The sequence below is a fragment of the Nyctereutes procyonoides genome, unplaced genomic scaffold (genome assembly GCF_905146905.1).
Source record: "Nyctereutes procyonoides isolate TBG_1078 unplaced genomic scaffold, NYPRO_anot_genome, whole genome shotgun sequence".
NCBI lineage: Eukaryota > Metazoa > Chordata > Mammalia > Carnivora > Canidae > Nyctereutes > Nyctereutes procyonoides.
In genome coordinates, this window is record NW_026575049.1 from 34944849 (window position 1) to 34963149 (window position 18301).

The following is an 18301-nucleotide window of genomic DNA, read 5'->3' on the forward strand; positions in this document are numbered from 1 at the left end:
AATTCCAGAAAATTGAGAAAGGATTATAACACAAAAGCATCTTAGTATTACGGAAATAATTCTGACTTTCAAGGCCTTCCTCTTCGGGCCTCAGGAGGCCACCAGAGAAATTCAGACCACACTTTGAGATCCACTGCTTTAGGTCTTAAGTGTAATTATACAACACCTTACACCAGGAGGTGTCTGTCTGCCTTAGTTACTGGATATCCTTCCATTTCTTCCATCTGTCTCTCAGGAAAGCTTCTGCCCGTCCATCCCACTTCTAAGTGAAACACTGCTCCAGACTCACCTCTGAAAAGGCACAACATATAGAAAGTAATTCAAGTGTGCCAGATTTCTTTAAAATTAGAATAATCTTTATCCCCCTTCCCCCCAAACAGGACTCATAGCCACTGGGCACAGATGTGTACTAGTTTTACCATTATACACTAGCTCTGGTGTTGGACTCACCTGGGTTAAAATACTTGCTCTACTACTTTCTAAGCTCAGTGAAATAAGCTAATCACTTAATTCTTAAGAGTCTGTTTTCTCATTTTGTAAAATGAAGTTAACACACCCCTGTACTTCACCAACCTGCAGGCTTTAAGTAAAATAATGCATATCGGCAGAATGGCTAGTAGGAAAAATCTCTTTAGGTTACTAACTCTCCCCTTCCTAAACAAAAGGAAATCTGTGTGGTCAAAAAGCTCCTGGAGTGTTTAAAAGATGTCCCTTGCACCGCACCTCACCTCTTCCCATCAATTCCTGATAAGAGTACAAGAACAGCACATAAACCTCGACGCTAAATTATTTTTATTCAATGTACACAAACACACTATTCTTTCTAAAGCAATCCTTTAGGGGCTGAAGGGAAGGGTTCTTTTACCAACATTCTAAGACTCCAACAAAATGCCCGTTTCTTCCATTAGATCTCCCCTAAAGTTCTCTTATTGTTTCTTGTCACTCCATTAACATAGCATATCCTCACATGAAGCAGCAGAGGGAGACTTCACTACAGTAGTAAATGTGAAGACAGATTTAAGAAGTTGCACTGGCAGCTTTGAAAATGGAGGAAGAGATGGGGAATCAAGGAATACAGGTAGCCATCAAAACCTGAAAGAGGAAAGAAAACAGATTCTCCCTCCAGAGCCTCAGCAGAAGCAGCCCTGCTGACATCTTCATTTTAGCCCAGAGAAACAGATTTAACTTTCAACCACTAGAACTATAAGATAATAAATTTCTGTTGTTTTAAGCCAGTAAACATTTGGTAAATTCTTACAGCAGCAATAGGACACCAATACACACTCAGTGAAATATAAAGTGCGTAAGAGATGGTCCACCATGTTTCCCCCAGTGCCTAGAGCAGTGTTAGAGCAGTGTCTGGTACAGAGAGCACTCAAACAACTGAGTAAGTTAGCAAGTGCCAATTTCAATAGCTTGGTAATGGACTCCTCAAAACAAAGGCAAATGCATGATGAAGTCCTATCCTGACGTAGAGTGAATGAACCATAACAGAGATGTCACCACTGAAGGAGATGGCAACGCAGAATTTCTGACCGTGAGATTGAGGCACTAACATGCATGATCACAACAGGCCAGACACAGTCCTAGATGCTTTATATATATTATCCCATTTAATCCTCACAACAGTCATCCAAGCAAACATCATTCCCATCTCCTAAGTGACAATATAGAGATCCTTGGGGATGAACTTGCCATGAATCAAAAACTGAACCCAAGAGTAAGTGATTACAAACTCTTGCTTTTCTCACTATACCATGCCCAGTAACTCATATTTCAAAGAACAGTTGACCCTTGAACATCAAGGGTTTGAAATGCAGTCCGCTTATACAGATTGTTTTCAATATAGTATTTTAAGTGTATTTTCTCTTGTCAGTTTTTAAAAATTTCATTGATTTGAGAGAGGGCACACATGTGAAAGAGAGAAGGGGGAGGTGCAGAGGGGGAGGGAAAGGGTGAAGGAATGAAGAGAATTTTGAGTAGTCAGCACTGGGCACAAGCTTGACATAGGGCTTGATCCCACAACCCTGAGATCATGACCTGAGCTGAAATGAAGAGTCAGACACTTAATGACTGAGCCACCCAAAGCACCCCATTCCTTATAATCTTTTTTCTCTAGCTTCCTTTATTGTAAGAATACAGTACATAATACATTTAACATGTTTTAACTAACTCTTTATGCTAATGGTAAGGCTTCTGGTCAACAGTAAGCTATTAAGTTTAGGGGGAGTCAAAAGTTATACCTAAATTTTTAACTGTGCAGGGGGGATGGTGTCCCTAACTCCCTCATTGTTCAAGAGTTACTATACTTGTCACAGAGATTTTCTAACTTTATACTTAAACATCATAGACATATTATGTAAACATAATAGAGATATCATTCCCACTTAGCAAGTCAAAAACCTAAGGTTTACATGTTCAATAATTTGTCCAAAGCCTCTAACTAGAATGGTTAGTCAGGATTTGATGCCAGGTGCTTTTTTTTTTTTTAATTTTTTTTATTGGAGTTCAACTTGCCAACATATAGCATAACACCCAATGCTCATCCCGCCAAGTGCCCCCCTCAGTGCCCATCACCCAGTCACCCCAACCCCCACCCACCTCCCCTTCCACTACCCTTTGTTCATTTCCCAGAGTTAGGTGTCTCTCATATTTTGTCACCCTCACTGATATTTTCACTCATTTTCTCTCCTTTCCCTTTATTCCCTTTCACTAATTTTTATATTCCCCAAATGAATGAGACCATAAAATGTCCTTTTCCGATTGACTATTTCACTCAGCATAATACTCTCCATCCAGGTCCCTCCACAATGAAGCAAATGGTGGGTATTCGTCATTTCTAATGGCTGAGTAATATTCCATTGTATACATATACCACATCTTCATTATCCATTCATCTTTCAATGGACACCGAGATGCCAGGTGCTTTAATCAGAAAAGTGATCGTTACACAATAAAGTTCTAATTAAAATTTTTTTCCATAGGGACACCTGGGTGGCTCAGTGGTTCAGCGTCTGCCTTTGGCTCAGGGCATGATCCCAGAGTCCCATGATCAAGTGCATGGAGCCTGCTTCTCCCTTTCCCTATGTCTCTGCCTCTATGTCTCTCATGAATAAATACATTTTTTTCCCATAATATTCTCCTAAAATTCAACTGAGTTTATTGAACCTGTGAAATTTAAGCCACTCTAATTATATTACTGGGAAAATACCAGATCTGCAGTTGGGCTCATACCTATCTCCATAATTATCTATTTGTCTATTCTTTTTTTTCTTCCAAGTAAGCAGTCACTTTAATTTCAAAGAGATGAGGCAACTGAGGTGTCACAATAACCAGCAGAAATACAAACAAGGGGTCACACCATGATTTGTATGTTAAAAGCTGTAACTTTAGAGAAGGCCCCCAAAATTACCTTCCCCCTAAACCTGTACATCTTCTATTGTTTTAGTCAAGTCTCCAATACTCCCTGTAAAGAATGATACAGGGCACCTAACAGAACCACCTGGGGATGAGTAAAAAAGGGAGGCAGGATCTTCTTGCTACCAAGAATGTCAAATCTCTGGAAAACCCAAGAAATGTGGTTGGGAGAGACAAGCTAAAGTGAGGATCAGCGAGAGTAAATGGTATTTCCCTGACTGCTAAATAAATCTAAGAGTGGTAGACACCAGAAGGGTTAGCATTCCTTCAAGACATGAAAAAGGGGAAGGGATGGCTACATTAGAAAACTGAGCAAGTTTCAAGAGAAATCTGGCTTTTGGCTAAAAACAACTATTACTGAAGAATCTTCCCCACACATACATTAAGATCGCTCCTGTCAATCCTGATGTCATTTATTCAGTCTTTGGACTTCCCTTCCCTGTACCACACTAGACTTAGGAAAATTTATTGTTACTTCTATGGAAAACAGATACTTCTCCATTTGCCAAATCATGCCTAAGGGCAAAATTCACTACCAAAGATTAAGCTCCCTTATGGATCAAGAAAGCAGCCTACAGGGCACCTGCCTGGCCAGTCAGTGGAGCATGTGACTCTTGATCTCTGGGTCCTGAGTTGAAGCCCCACATAGGGCATGGAGCCTATGAAAAAGAACAAGAAGAAAAGAAGAAGGAAAGGAAGAAAAGCAGCTTATTTAGGCATGCTCTGTACCTTCAAAGTTATTTTCTTAAAAACTTAAATTTTTGGTATAACCTCAAAATAAAATTGTAATTTATAACCTTAAAACAACTGCAAGCAACAAAAAGAAAAAAAAAAAAGCTTTCATGGTTAAATAAAAGAACATTTGGGGAAGTCAATTACACATTTCATTTTTTTTAAAAGATTTATTTATTCATGAGAGAGAGAGAGAGAGAGAGAGAAAAGAGAGGCAGAGACACACGCACAGGGAGAAGCAGGCTCAATGGCGGGAGCCTGATGCGGGACTCGATCCTCGGACTCCAGGATCATGCCCCGGGCCAAAGGCAGACACTAAACACCTGAGCCACCCAGGGATCCCCAATTACACATGTCAGTATAAAGAGAGATTGTTTCCAGGCATTTAAAGCCCAAATAAGAAACAAAATTGAACTGGGAATTTTCAAGGCTGTAACATAATGAAACACCACTGATTCTGAAGGTCACTCTGTGCACTAGCAGAAATTACCAAGGGTTTGGAAATTAGAGACTAGAGAAGAAATTAACCAAGTAGATAAAGCCTCTAACTGGTTTGTGTTTGAAAAAAAAAATACCTTCTACCTCTGAGGATACTAATAACAAGGTAATTCAATTTTTGCTCAGTTTAACATTCAAATGGAACACCAAATCTCCTGATTCTCTGGTGCCATTATTTCTTGTAATTCCATGTATTTGGCCTCTGTATTCCCCTGCCTAGAATACCTTTCCTATCTTTGACTAATCGCTGCTCACCTTTCAGCACACACTTAATTGATGCCTCACCTGACAAAGGTAGAATGACTCTACAGTAGATAAGTCTCATCACAGGAAAATTCTTTAGAATATAGATATCCACTCATTAATCATACTGAATCCTCCTTGCAATGAAGCTTGGCATCTAGATTTTTTTTTCTGCAGCATTAACATTGCTTATTCACTGCCCTAAGGATAAAGTCTTCCTTGAACTTTTTTTTTTTTTTTTTTTTTTACAGCTTCCCCTAACCTTGTCAGGAACCCCATATGGGATTCTTTTTGTTCCCTCTAACAGAGGAAGCAAGGCAGTATCATAGAGCATCATAAAATTGATATTTTTGGTAAATTATCAAATGCCTTTTAACTTATGAAATTCAGAACTGATTTTTATTGATAAAGACTTAAAGGGCATTCAAAAAATCTTGCAAACATGCACGTGAATATTTTTTAACAGAAGATCACGACAACCTTATAAAGTACCAAAAAAAATACACTGCACAGTAAAACAATTTCTGGTGTTTCTGAAAACACTTTTTCATTCTACAGGAAATACAGTATGTGCTTCTGCTTGGATTTTACTCTCCATTTTGAGATATATTAGGAAAGTCAGATAATGCAGCCTATACTAAGAACAAAAATCCCTAGTATGAGTTTGTGATCATAGCCTCTGAAATTTCAAAAGTTGCCACAATATTTTTCCAGTCCTGTAAACTTAAAGATATAACTCCTTGTTTCCTGCCATGAGAACTGGGATCATTTCCCTCATCCACTTGGTTAATATTAATCGGCTCTAATATTGGCAGCCTGTCTTGGTCAAGCCTTATTCTCGCAAAACCATCCCTTATAATGAAAGAAACATAAAATATATTCTCCACAGTACGAGAAAAAGAGTTTGGATCAATCACAAACTCAAAATAGGACACAGGAGTATCAGGATACTTTCGAAAGTACGTTTGCAACAATCCCAAGATTCTCTCTACTTCTTTTTCCGTTGCTTCTTGATTGTTACTCAGGTCCAACTTCCTCAGCTTTGTAGGCATATCCCCACTTTCTTCTACTTTGTGAGCTTTTTTGTGGTGTTCAAGTCGGGGCTTTGGTGCAGAAGGTTTGGACTTGAATGAACCGAAAATAAAGTGAAATGTTTCAGCTTGCAATATCCAGGATGTTGCTTCCTTCTGTACTGTCTCCCAGAAGGAAAGAGCTATATTATCATCACAGCCACTCAGTTCACCAGGTTCATCATCTTCCATCCAGTTCAGACCCACAAATATAAACAGAAAGTCACAAAACGCTACTTGATTAAAAAAGCTCATATCAGAGTTTAGTTGCTTTGCTTTTTCTTTACCCAAATCAGAAGCCAAAACAAGAAACTGGGCATCGAGAGCTGCTTCCCGTGTTCGGCTCACTCCATCAAACAGGACATTGGCTTCTTCAAGAGCCTCGGTTAATGAGTCGCTGGCAGTGTTCACGATGTCATCACGGTTCTGCTGGACGTTATAGATGAGCTGCCGGTACTGCCTGCGGATCTTCCGGCATTTGTCCTCGTCATCCGCAAGCTCCAGGAGGCTGGGGTCTACGTCGGCCTCCCCACAGCTGAGGTCGTCAGAGCAGCCATCAGCCACCTCCACTTTCATGGGCTCCTCCTCGTCGTCCGCCTGTTTCACCGAGTACACAGAGTACGCAGTGGCCGCGAGGGTCCCCGCTGGCGCCTCTCCTTCCTCTACGGCTCCCGCGCGGGAGCCTGTTTCATCAGACATTTCGGGGCCGGCGCACTCACGGACACTCAGCTAACGGCCCTCGCGACGTTTCCGACAGGAGCGGAAATTGAGGGGGGTCGGGGGGGAGCAGAGGATGCCCGCCCATGCGCACTGGCCAGGCCCCGCGCCCCGCCCCCCGCCCGCCCCGCCTCTCGGCGGCCCGGAGCCGCGGAGCGCGGAGCGCGGAGCCCAGACCCCTCGGCGTTTCCGACCAGCCGCGGCAGCAGGGGCAGGCAGGCAGGCAGCGTAGAACGCAGAACGCGAGCAATAATGGGCCCCCCTCCACAGGCGAACACCACCCGCTCAAACGACAGCTTTATTTTAGCGATTACCGACAGTGTCCTCTAGCTTTCAAAGAAATACCTGAAGATCTTACGACATTTTAAAATTGAGGGGGAGGGGGAGGGACTAAAGGTCCTGCGCTTTGAGACACTTGCTGTCACATAACTGCAGTTAGGTCAACCTATGGTTTTCGTTTTTACTCTGATTAAATGGTAGAGTCTGGAGTTTTCTTTTTTGTGTGTTTTTATTTTTTATTTTTTTGATTTTTATTTATGATAGTCACAGAGAGAGAAAGAGAGAGAGAGAGAGAGAGAGAGAGAGAGAGAGAGAGAGAGGCAGGCAGAGACATAGGCAGAGGGAGAAGCAGGCTCCATGCACCGGGAGCCTGACGTGGGATTCGATCCCGGGTCTCCAGGATCACGCCCTGGGCCAAAGGCAGGCGCCAAACCGCCGCGCCACCCAGGGATCCCTTTTGTGTGTTTCTAAAAACTAAATCTGGCTTTGCTGTCAACTGCCCATAATGCTAAGCATAGTGAGTTGCAGAACGTCCACTACAAACAGGCCGAATTCTCAGAGTTCATTTGCAAGGTTTGGAATTTATTCATTATACAAATGCATATCGGGTTAATTACCTTACACTGGCCCTCAGAAGCCAGACCCCTTTCATCCAATAGAGGAGGCAGTTGCCAGCAAGTGAGTGGCTGAGCTGACGCAGGGGCAAAAGGTGGGGGAATGTCAGGCATTACCCAAGTGACCTTTGGGTCTCCACCACCCAAGGGTGGAAGAATAAAGTGGGTACAGTCTCTGCAAAGAGTGGTTTATTTGGAAGCTTACCAAAAGCTAAAAGCCACAGACTGTGGAGAGAAAGCTAAGCCCTGAAAGGTGAGCAAAGCTATTAAGATTTTATTTATTTATTTATTTATTTATTTTAATAAATTAATTTTTATTGGTGTTCAATTTACCAAAATACAGAATAACACCCAGTGCTCATCCCGTCAAGTGTCCCCCTCAGTGCCCGTCACCCAGTCACCTATTAAGATTTTAAACACAATCTGGGGCAGTGCCGGTAGCTCAGCGGTTTAGCGCCGCCTTCGGTCCAGAGCGTGATCCTGGAGACCAGGATCGAGTCCCACACGTCAGGCTCCCTGCATGGAGCCTGCTTCCCCTCTGCCTGTGTCTCTGCCTCTCTCTCTCTCTCTCTTTGTCTCTCATGAATAAAAATAAATAAAATCTTAAAAAAAAAATCTGATGTAAGGGTATGAAAGTGAATGCTGCAAATCAAGTGACTACTTTGGAAAATTCACCCACTAGTTCACTGGGAATTCACATACAGTTGGGAGAAAGGGTTTAGCTCAATGGTTTCATAAGCAGCAAAGTATATGTAACAATAAGGAATATATTTTGTTGGCCCCGGGGAAAAAAAAGGAATATATTTTGTTGTTAAAGAGAACAAAATAAAGTGCACTCTTAGCCCACAGGATCAAAAGCTTTTCACTTCAACAGGTGCCCCTTTAATGGGGGCTGGGGGGGATGCTGAACACCATACTGCACCTGTCAACTCTGGTTTCAGGGTACTAGGAAGTAAACTAGCCCTACCTTCCTTCCTATGCATCTAGACTAGTTCATTTTTCCTTGTTTTTGGCAGAAAGTTTCTTGTAAATGCATTAGCACAACCTAGTATTAAATTTCTCTGACCTATTTATATCACTCTTCATCCACCACAATTTTCTCTTTTTTTTAAGATTATTTATTTTATTTGAGAGAGAGAGGAGGCGGAGGAGCAATGGGAGAGGGACATGCGGACTCCACACTAAGCCTCACACAGGGCTCTATCACACACCCCTGAGATCACAACCTGAGCCAAGACCAAGAGTTTGGAAGCTCAACTAAGCCACCAAAACACACCACCACCACCACACACAGTTTTTTTAAAGTAGAGGTATAATTCAGAGGGAAAAATATACATTTTTCAAAAACACCAGGCATTATGGCTATTCATGCATAAATATTATCCTGCTGTATTAGACCGAACTACTCTAAAGCAAGAATCTGGTTTTAAATCTTCCAAGCAAAGCTGTTTTCACATGAACATAACTGAATATGCACATTGGAATGTATAAATGAATGTAGATAAGAAAACACTGTTCCAGCACCTACTGCCAAGTTATTTGGCAGAAAAGATTAATTTCACAGATTAGTGGGAAAAAATAGATCCAACACACTGAAAATAAAAGTTGACTGCTTTTCAGAAAGTCAACCTTTACTCTTCTCTGAAATAATGGAAAAGCAAGAGAAAAACAAAGGTTAGCCTTAGTATCATCAAAGGGCCATATTTTCCTCCCCAAGTCTGGCCAATTACAAACTATTTAAATGTTTTAAATCTTAGATGAAGAGACATAGTTAATTACAAGTTCCAAAATGAAAAATATTTTCTTTTAGTTAACCATATTCTTGGGAGTTCTTTTATCTTCTTCACATTCAGTAAAAGCAATTTATAAAAGAACTCCAAAAGACAAGCCAACCTTCCCACCCTAAGGTGTCTATTTTCTCCTGTCTCACCAGAGGGAAAACAGGCAGACAACAATTTGCTCTACACAGAGGCTTTCATCTAAGAATTTCAAAATGGTTTAGAAAAATAATTCTCCCACCCTACTTATAAAGTATTACTTGTACCATTTACAGGGATTTCTCAGGAGATAACAGCCCACACAACTTGCTCAGAGCAACAGAACACATCAAGACAAGCATCATATTATTAAGCAGTGATTTCCAATGCTGAATTCATTCATTAGATGCTAGTTAGATCTCAATCCCTAAGGACCTTAGTAACATGTAACATATCATCATCCTCAGAAAGTCATATTTGCATTATATATATTCAGCCTTTTTAACTCTGCCTTCAAAGTTTAAATGTCGCTACAAACCGCAAATCTCAAGGCTAATGATTTTCCTTAGTCATTTAAAAAAAATGGGATTTCTATACTTGCAAATGCTAAAATCACTATATAGTGATTTTCTACCCTAAAGTCCGATTACTCATGATAATTATATAAAAGCAGCTTAAGCTTAAAAAGAAGAAACAGCAATAAATTGTTATGCTGGTAAACTTCTTTATGGATTGTAAAAGAAAGCAAACATGCACTAGCACTACAAAGAAATCACTAAAGTCTACTTTCCTCATTCAGGAAGGCTGGTTCAGGTCACCATGACACAGGGCTTGGGCTTCAAGATAATTCGGCTCTTCCCCTTCCCCCTTTTCCTCTTTCAAAAGGAGTTGCTGCCAAGTGCTCAATATGGCCCAACATCTCCTTTCTTCTCTTCAGTTTTTTCTATTTTCCAGTCCCCCTTTACTACAAGTTCAGAATCATTCATTTCCAGCTCTTAGGCTCTCTCCCACAACACCAGGGCTCAACACAAACATGATGGGGTGGATGTCACAGATTCCAGACCTCTCTATAGCCAAATTAAAAAAGAACTCACACAGGGTCAGTGGGGTTTTTACTGCAGGATTAATATCGATAATGGACCCAGAGACTTCTGGGCCAAAGCCAGGGACCAATCAGGTTTGAGTCCCACACTACAGCAGATATGCTTAGCCTATTAGCTACTTCCCTGAACTTTCCTGTTCTTTCTTTCACAGCTGTTTCTCTTCTCTCATCCTGCCAGGGTATCTACTTTATACTTAGCAGAGAAGAGTCTTACTGACAAAAGCACTAGTTTGATTTGTGAGAGTAGCAGGATTATTAGGTATATTTTCTCTTTCATCTTAAGGTTATGCTTTTGCTTTGGTTGGTATTTTTGTATTTAAGGTAAGCTTTGCCACGATCAAGGCAGATACATATTTTTTAAATAACCATGGACAGTGGAAGAAGGCAAACCCAGGTTCCAATCTTGACCTATTATTAGTTACTAGGTTTCTCTTAGGTAGGTGGCTTAAATGCTCAGCTTCCAGGTTTCTCATCTGAAATACTACTAGTTACACACCATAAAGCTACTGTTAAGTACTAAATGAGAATTATGGGACAGATCTGATCATACTTTCAACTCTGAGTAGGCACTTAGTAAGCCTTAAATTATCCCAAAGGTACTAAATGTTTATTAGTAAACATTAGGAACTAAACAGAAAAAAAGTATACAAACCAGTAGCCTCACTCCTAAATGCTGTTTTAGGAACAGGAAAATATTTTAAAGGTTAAATCCATAAGCAGGAATACAGGAATATGTCCCGCTATAACTAATGCCAGTGAAAAGAAAATTACCATATAATGCAATTTAAAAACCTACTAAGGTGGTTTCAACTAATGGAAGTGCACATCATACTTTGAAGAGGTAAACACAAACAAACAAAAAAAACAAAAAACCAACCCAGTACTAGATAGATAATCTGAACCAGGTCTATTAAGAGTCTGAGATTATATGCAAAATTCTTATGTACACTTTTCTCATGAGTGGTTCCTTGGATTTTAGCAGATTCTTAAAAAAACAAAACAAAACAAAACAAAAAACAAAACCAAACACATACAGTACCCAAGAGAGGCTTCAAATAACTGTTCTATTCAAGTAATATGGCTTTACTGTTAGTGAAGTAAAAGATAAAATGACAGTCAAGTGCCACAGAATAATGCGGATCCAAGCATTTAAATACTTAAGAGTACATAAAACCTCCACCCTTACTCTGTGGTCAAAGTCATACACTTCACTGTCACCAGAAAACCCAGTCCTGACTGACTTACGAGGCCTCAAGAACAAACATAAACAAGGGTGTGAGTTGAGAATAGAACCTTTCAGGTTATGAGAGCAATTACCAACTCTCTTAGGACACACCTCAGAAGTCAGCAATGACCAGGAGCATTATTTTGATAGACTACAGGCAGGAAAGTACTGGGTATTAAAGAAGGCAGCCTTGAAGGAACTCACTCTGGAAGCCTGGGCTCAAATCAAGACTAGTGCTTTATTAATTTCCATTTATTTTCTTCACAGTCTGAATTTCCTCCTTTGTAAAAATGAGTCTATTGGACATCTTCTCTGCCACACAGAGTGGTTGTCACTCTTTATTAAAAAAAATTATAAAGAAACATTCTTTGACAAATTTATCTTAAAATATATACATTTGCCCTACAGATTTGTGTTACAGAGAGCAAAGACAGTGCCTAGCCCAAAGTTGAGAACACAAGTATTCAATAAATAGTAGCTAAATAAATGTAATGTGATTTCCTTCTAAACTGACCTGGACACACCTGCATAACACAATGAAGGCAGAAAATGCTGCTGTCATACAGCTCTTTAAAATTCTAAACTGTCTATACACACTGCCTAGAATCTCTCCAGAATATCTTAGGGGTTGGTCTCAGTTAGATACAGACATCTTCTCAATATTAGATACCCTGTAGCTAAATATCTCACTTGAAGTGAGTCTCCTCTGGCCCTACCACCATCCATTCATTCAATAAATACTTACTGAATGCACACTAGGTGTTAAAACCACATATACACACGATACCAAAAATAATAATAATTTTTGTCCTAAAGGAACACACAATTTGGTAGGCACAGAGGAATGCAGTTCCACTCAGCAAGCATTTAATGAATGAAAGCCATCTGCCAGAGCTACGCCAGAAATACCAAGATTTGCATGGGCTCAGGCCTGAATGATGAGCACACAATCACACTGGGGAGATCAGGCATGTATCCTAGTAGCTGTAAAATGAAGTCAAGTGCCAGCAGGTATGAGTACAACACAGTGAATTTCAGACAGGCCTAGATTCCATTCCTGCTTCTGCCATGTAACTTGCTGTCTCATCTATAAAACTAGATAATAACCCCTTCTGCACAGGACTACTGTGAGAATTTAATCACCTAGGCATTATATAGCATGGAGAGCCTAATGTATAGTAGATACTCAAATGAATGGTAGTTACTATTATTAATGGGCATGCTTGTTTAAATATTTGCTGAACTGTAATATAGACCTGGGATCCTAGGCACAAAGAATATGACTTTCCACTTTTGATATGTAAGTCAAAAAAATTATAATTGGCAGGACTCCCCCTTTTCCAGAGATAAGAGGTCGCGGCAAAGATTGGGCAAATCTGGCCTTGTACTCTAACACAGGCAATTGGGAAGGTGGGTCTGAGCAGGAAGATAAATCAGAAACCGGAATAAAGAACTGAACAAAAGAGGGAAATTTTAGGGACTCTAGCTGTGACGGCAATCCCACTTCCGGTAGGTAAGGGAGCAGAGCAGGAGATAACCAGAAAAGCAGGCAGGGTCAGACCCTGGAGAATATAGAATACCTAGCTGAGGGAGGGTGCCCTGTACCCTGCATGCATACCCAAGGGCAGGGAAGGAGCAATCAGGAGATGCCTCCAACAGCAGACGGGAAGGAGAGAATATTAAAAGTAGAAAGCCTAATAGAGAGACTGCTGAAGCGCTTTAGGCAAGAGGAAATGAGGATGTGTGAAGAGCTTGGGCAAAAGTTAATAGAGGCAGTGGGCACGTATGAGAGAAAAAAGTCAGGCCTCACCCAGTGAACAGACAGGAGAGGCCAAAGGTGACCTAAAGCCAGGACCAGCAGAACACTGACACTACTGTGAAAGAACAGATGAAGAACAAGGAGGCTTGTGCTGTCACTTTGTTCGAGGGGGAGGAAGAGGCGTGGAGTCTCAACACAAATTCACAACTTCTAAAAACTTCTTTACACAAATCAGCCCCAGGGAAATTTGTCTGCAGTCCTAACAATCCAGGCCTCTTCTTCTTCTTCTTTTTTTTTTTTTTATATTTATTTATTTATTCCTGATAGAGAGAGAGAAAGAGAGGCAGAGACACAGGCAGAGGGAGAAGCAGGCTCGGGAGCCCGACGTGGTACTCAATCCCGGGATCCCAGGATTCCAGGATCACGCCCTGGGCCAAAGGCAGGCACTAAACCACTGAGCCACCCAGGGATCCCCCAATCCAGGCCTCTTCTAAATCTTATTAGTCCTCGCCCCTTACCTTTTTATTTAGGTCAGTCAGAGTCCGTTCACTTCCCTCATCTTCAAAGGAGTCCTTCCCATTTCCTCTCAGGCCTCAACCTTCTCTCAGTCAAAACAGGTACACCACTAATCTCTCCAAAAGGATTATGTCCCAGGAAGGAATCAAAAGAAACATAGTTTTCTGCCAATTTTGGTAGAGTATTAAGAAAGGAAGGGGATGGTTGGAGAGTTATTAAATTACCACTCATTTCCTGATGTCTATTCAGTTAAAGAATCTGGTTCCTGTAACTTTAGAAGTCAGGCTTGAAAGGAGACCTGGCTTTGTTGTAGTGTCTACATGCACAGCCTAGACCAGGGGGGCAGGAGCCTCAATGCAACAGCATCATACTGGAGCTCCGCCCACAACTGTCTCCATAATTCACCTGGAGGCCAATCAGGCAGGCACTGCTTTATATCTGGCATCTCTCCTCTTATTGCCTTGAAGAAATTAAGTACTCTGGTGCCAGTTTTAGTCTATTATCTCAAACTACTAGTCTTCATTATGTCATCCTGTCCTCAGTGTGCCAATAAACATATTTCATACACTTCTCTTTCTTCTCAATTTCCCTCCCCATCCTAATTATTTTTTTTAAAGATTTATTTATCTATTCATGATAGACACACACAGAGAGAGAGAGAGAGAGAGAGAGAGAGAGAGGCAGGCAGAGACAGAGGAGGAGGGAGAAGCAGGCGTCAGCCATGCCGGGAGCCTGACATGGGACTCCATCCCGGGAGACCAGGATCGCGCCCGGGGCCGAAGGCAAGCGCTAAACCGCTGAGCCACCCAAGGATCCCCCCATCCTAATTATTTAGCAACCAATCTTGACCAAACCACCTCATACAGTAGTCTCAAATGTAATATTTATATCTTAAGGATTACTTGAGTGGGGAAAAAAAAAAAAAGAACTTGAGTGGACTTGCTTAAAGTAAGTTAAAAGGCAGCTCCTAGTCCCTTCCAGAGGGTTTCCTTAAGACCTCAGGTAAAGCCCAGGCATGCAGGTTTAATAAGCACTGCGGGGGATTCTGTGCAGGTGGCCCATATACTAGTCTTCTGAAATATAGTTCCTTAAAACAAGGTAGGTTTTGCTGTGGCTGCTGCTGCTACTGTGTTTACTGAGGGGAAAGGGAGATAAAGGAAGAAATGAGAAAGGAAAAAGCAGACATTTTAAAGAGCTCCCTCTCCCCTATTTAGGTTGTAATTAAGGTATAAAATCTTCATTTTTTTTAAAGTGTGGACTTTAGGACTGTAACACTAATCCTATAAACACTTAATTCCCCACTAAATAAATGCCTTTCTCCACTCAAACCCAACGTTCCCTAAAGATTTTCAGAAGCCTCCATTTAGCCCCAAATGTGGGCAACAGTTGGCTGGAAATTCAAACATTTCAAACTAGTAGTCCTTACTTTGTTGTGTCTCTTCTTCCATTTCTTAGTACTCATTAGAAACCAATGTTAAATGATATAAAGGAGAGTGACAAGCTTACTTAAAAATGATGTGCTAAATGACTTTATTTTAATTAAGACTTGGGTGGTGTACTTCTCAATCTTGACATTGTATCTCACTAAATGTCTGAAATTAACTACAATCGTATGGATTGAAAACATCAATCATACTAATAAAAGTGGATTCAAAGCTTATAAAAACTGATTCTTTTCATTCCCACTGATGCTAAAACCAGAACTATTTGTAGAATTTAAATAAAGGTCAAGTGCACGTATAACTTTTTAAGTGGAAATTTATGACACAGGTGGAGAAAACAGATCAGACATAAAGTAATATTAATAAGCCTTTGTTTCATCTTACTTGAAACTCAAGCTAAAAGCCTTTTTATCCTTTAATTTTTAATTTTCCATTAATTTGCTCTGTGGGACACCTGGGTGGCTCAGTGGTTAACTGTCTGCCTTTGGCTCAGGGTGTGATCCTGGAGTCCCGAGGACTGAGTTCCACATCGGGTTCCCTGCATGGAGCCTGCTTCTCCCTCTGCCTGTGTGTCTGCCTTACTTTCATGAATAAATAAATAAATAATCTTAAAAAAAAATTGTTATTTGTCTTTGAAGTCTATCTCCATTTCCTATTCCATTACCCATTCTTTAAAAATGGTAAATAAGAATCTTTTAGGAGAAAAGGTAGTAAATAAAAATGCAAATTGTGAATATTCTTCCTAAACATGCACATATCTAGACTTTTACATTTAACGGAGGCCTCAGGTTTACCTCTAAGAAGGTAATGCTCAAGTATGAGTTCCATTTCTTAAAAATTACACAAACAAGAACAAAATGATAATCAGTAAAAAAAAAAAAATAGAGCAAAAAAGCATCAAGGTGATGAGATTATGATGCTTTTTAACCTGCTAACCAACCACACTTGATGGAGAACAACATCCCCCTTGGGTATCCTCTCAATCCTGCAGCTGTCTCCAAGCACTCTGCCGGTACCAGGGCCATGACTCATCCACCCCACGGTGCCTGGTCCTACCGGAGGAGTGCCACCACGCTTGCCACCAGCCAAAGAAAGGACTTCTCCCTTCCCAACTGTTAACTCCGGGCTAGAAAAGAGATAACTGGGGATCCCTGGGTGGCGCAGCGGTTTGGCGCCTGCCTCTGGCCCAGGGCGCGATCCTGGAGACCCGGGATCGAATCCCACGTCAGGCTCCCGGTGCATGGAGCCTGCTTCTCCCTCTCCCTCTGCCTATGTCTCTGCCTCTCTCTCTCTCTCTGTGTGTGGGACTGTCATAAATAAATAAAAAAGTCAAAAAAAAAAAAAAAAAAGGAGAGATAACTGAAGGGAAATAAACTCACTGGAGAAACTTGCAGGTTGCTCTCCCCAGGGCCCTGGGGCATCTGGGTTTCCCTCCCAGAGAATTAAAGAGAAAGATGATAGGGGATGGACAAAGATAGGCATTTCCTGATCCCCTTTTCTCAGTTCTTAAAACGACTCACTTTCAGCAGTTCACACGGCCGCTAAATATCTTTTAAAGTTTTTAGACTGGCTAGAAGGGGCAAAAGGAAGGCAGAAGAGAAAACAAATTTTCCGAACACGTGTCTTAAAAGACAAGAAGTTGCGTATTTCCTTCCAAGCCTCTCCGGCTCTGAATTTACCCGCCGACCCATCGAGCCCCCCCGACGCGCCAGCTGGCCGCTGGGTGCGTCTCGGAGGTTTTCAGGGACCCACGCGGTGCGGGGCTGTTCGCATCCCCGCCGGCCCCGAGGGGGGCCGCGAGCTCGGCGGCCAGAGCTCACCGCCCGAGCAGGCGAGTAAACAACACGAATGCCCCTCGCCTACCTTCAGGGTTGGACCATGGCCGCCTACGTTCCGCCGCTTCACGAACACCACGGGCACGTCGGTCTCCGAGGTCAGCTCCCAGAGCGCTAGTTCCAGGCCCCGGGCGTCCTCTGCGACACAAGAGCAGACGCGGACCCGGGTCAGCCCCGCCGGCCCGGCGGCGGCGGGAAGCGCGCGGCGGGGGCGGGGCTTGGGCGCCGGCAGCAGCGCAGCCCGGGGCTGCCCCCCGCTGCCCCCCGCCACGCCCTCTCCGCCCCGACCGCCGAGGTCCGCCCGCGGGGCCGGGGCCGGGGCCGGGGCCGGGGCAGGCGCTCCGAACCCCGAACCCCGAATCCCGAATCCCGGTAGGTCCCAGAGCGCACGCCGCGGCACCTCCGCTCTGTCAACCGCCTCCCTCCCCTCTGTAATGCGCCTCTGAACTCTACTTCTGCCCAGAGTACAGAGCCGACTTCTCCGGTTTCTTTCAGATTCGAGACCACGAGGCAGGACTAGGAACACGCTGCCCTGTCAGAGCGCTTCAGTCCGGGACCTGGCAGCCGCACGGCAACGCCTCGCCTGACAAACCGGGAGCTAATGGCCCAATTTTACGAACGGGTGAACTCCGGTGAGGGTGTGAGTCAGCGCCCGAATTAAAAATAGACTCCAGTTACGCTCACCTCAGCGGAAACCGCACCGACACCCCCAAGTGCGGCGGGCTGACGGCGGGCTGACGACAATAATGGCAGCCGGCCCTCCCCTGGGGACACGCATCTCCGCCGCGGTCCCCCAAGGACGTCCACGCAGGCAGAGTCAGGCGCGGAGCAGCTCACGCGCCCGAGCCCAAGAGGCAGGGGAGTCCGCCGCAGGGTAGGGTTCGACCCCAGGGGGCCGGCGCGCCCCCTTCGCCGCCACCCTGTCCTGCCGACGACCGACCCACGCGCCGGGTCCCCCTCGCAGCCGTCGGGTTCGGTCTGGGGCAAGTCACGTGATTCCAAGCCTCGGTTTCCCCGCAGGTAAACCGGGAGGTGCAGACGATTTGCCAACTCGGGATTTCCGGGGAAATCTTAAAGAGGCCTCTGTGGATCCTT

At 43.0% G+C, this 18301-nt stretch overlaps 1 protein-coding gene across 10 annotated transcripts in view; it reads right to left on the minus strand.

Moving 5' to 3' along the window:
* TXNRD1 (thioredoxin reductase 1) overlaps window positions 1-18301 on the minus strand; it is a 120715-nt gene that overhangs the window by 46773 nt on the left and 55641 nt on the right. For 3 of the 10 annotated variants that reach the window (XM_055328402.1, XM_055328406.1, XM_055328410.1), the window contains one exon: window positions 17235-17344. The exons of 3 other annotated variants lie outside the window; for them this stretch is intronic. In XM_055328402.1, coding sequence (XP_055184377.1) covers window positions 17235-17344 — 110 coding nt within the window. Of the gene's footprint in view, window positions 1-166; window positions 292-4088; window positions 6558-13931; window positions 14012-17234; window positions 17345-18301 lie in introns of those variants that run through there. 4 more of the 10 variants (XM_055328409.1, XM_055328404.1, XM_055328408.1 and 1 more) reach the window with 4 other exon arrangements.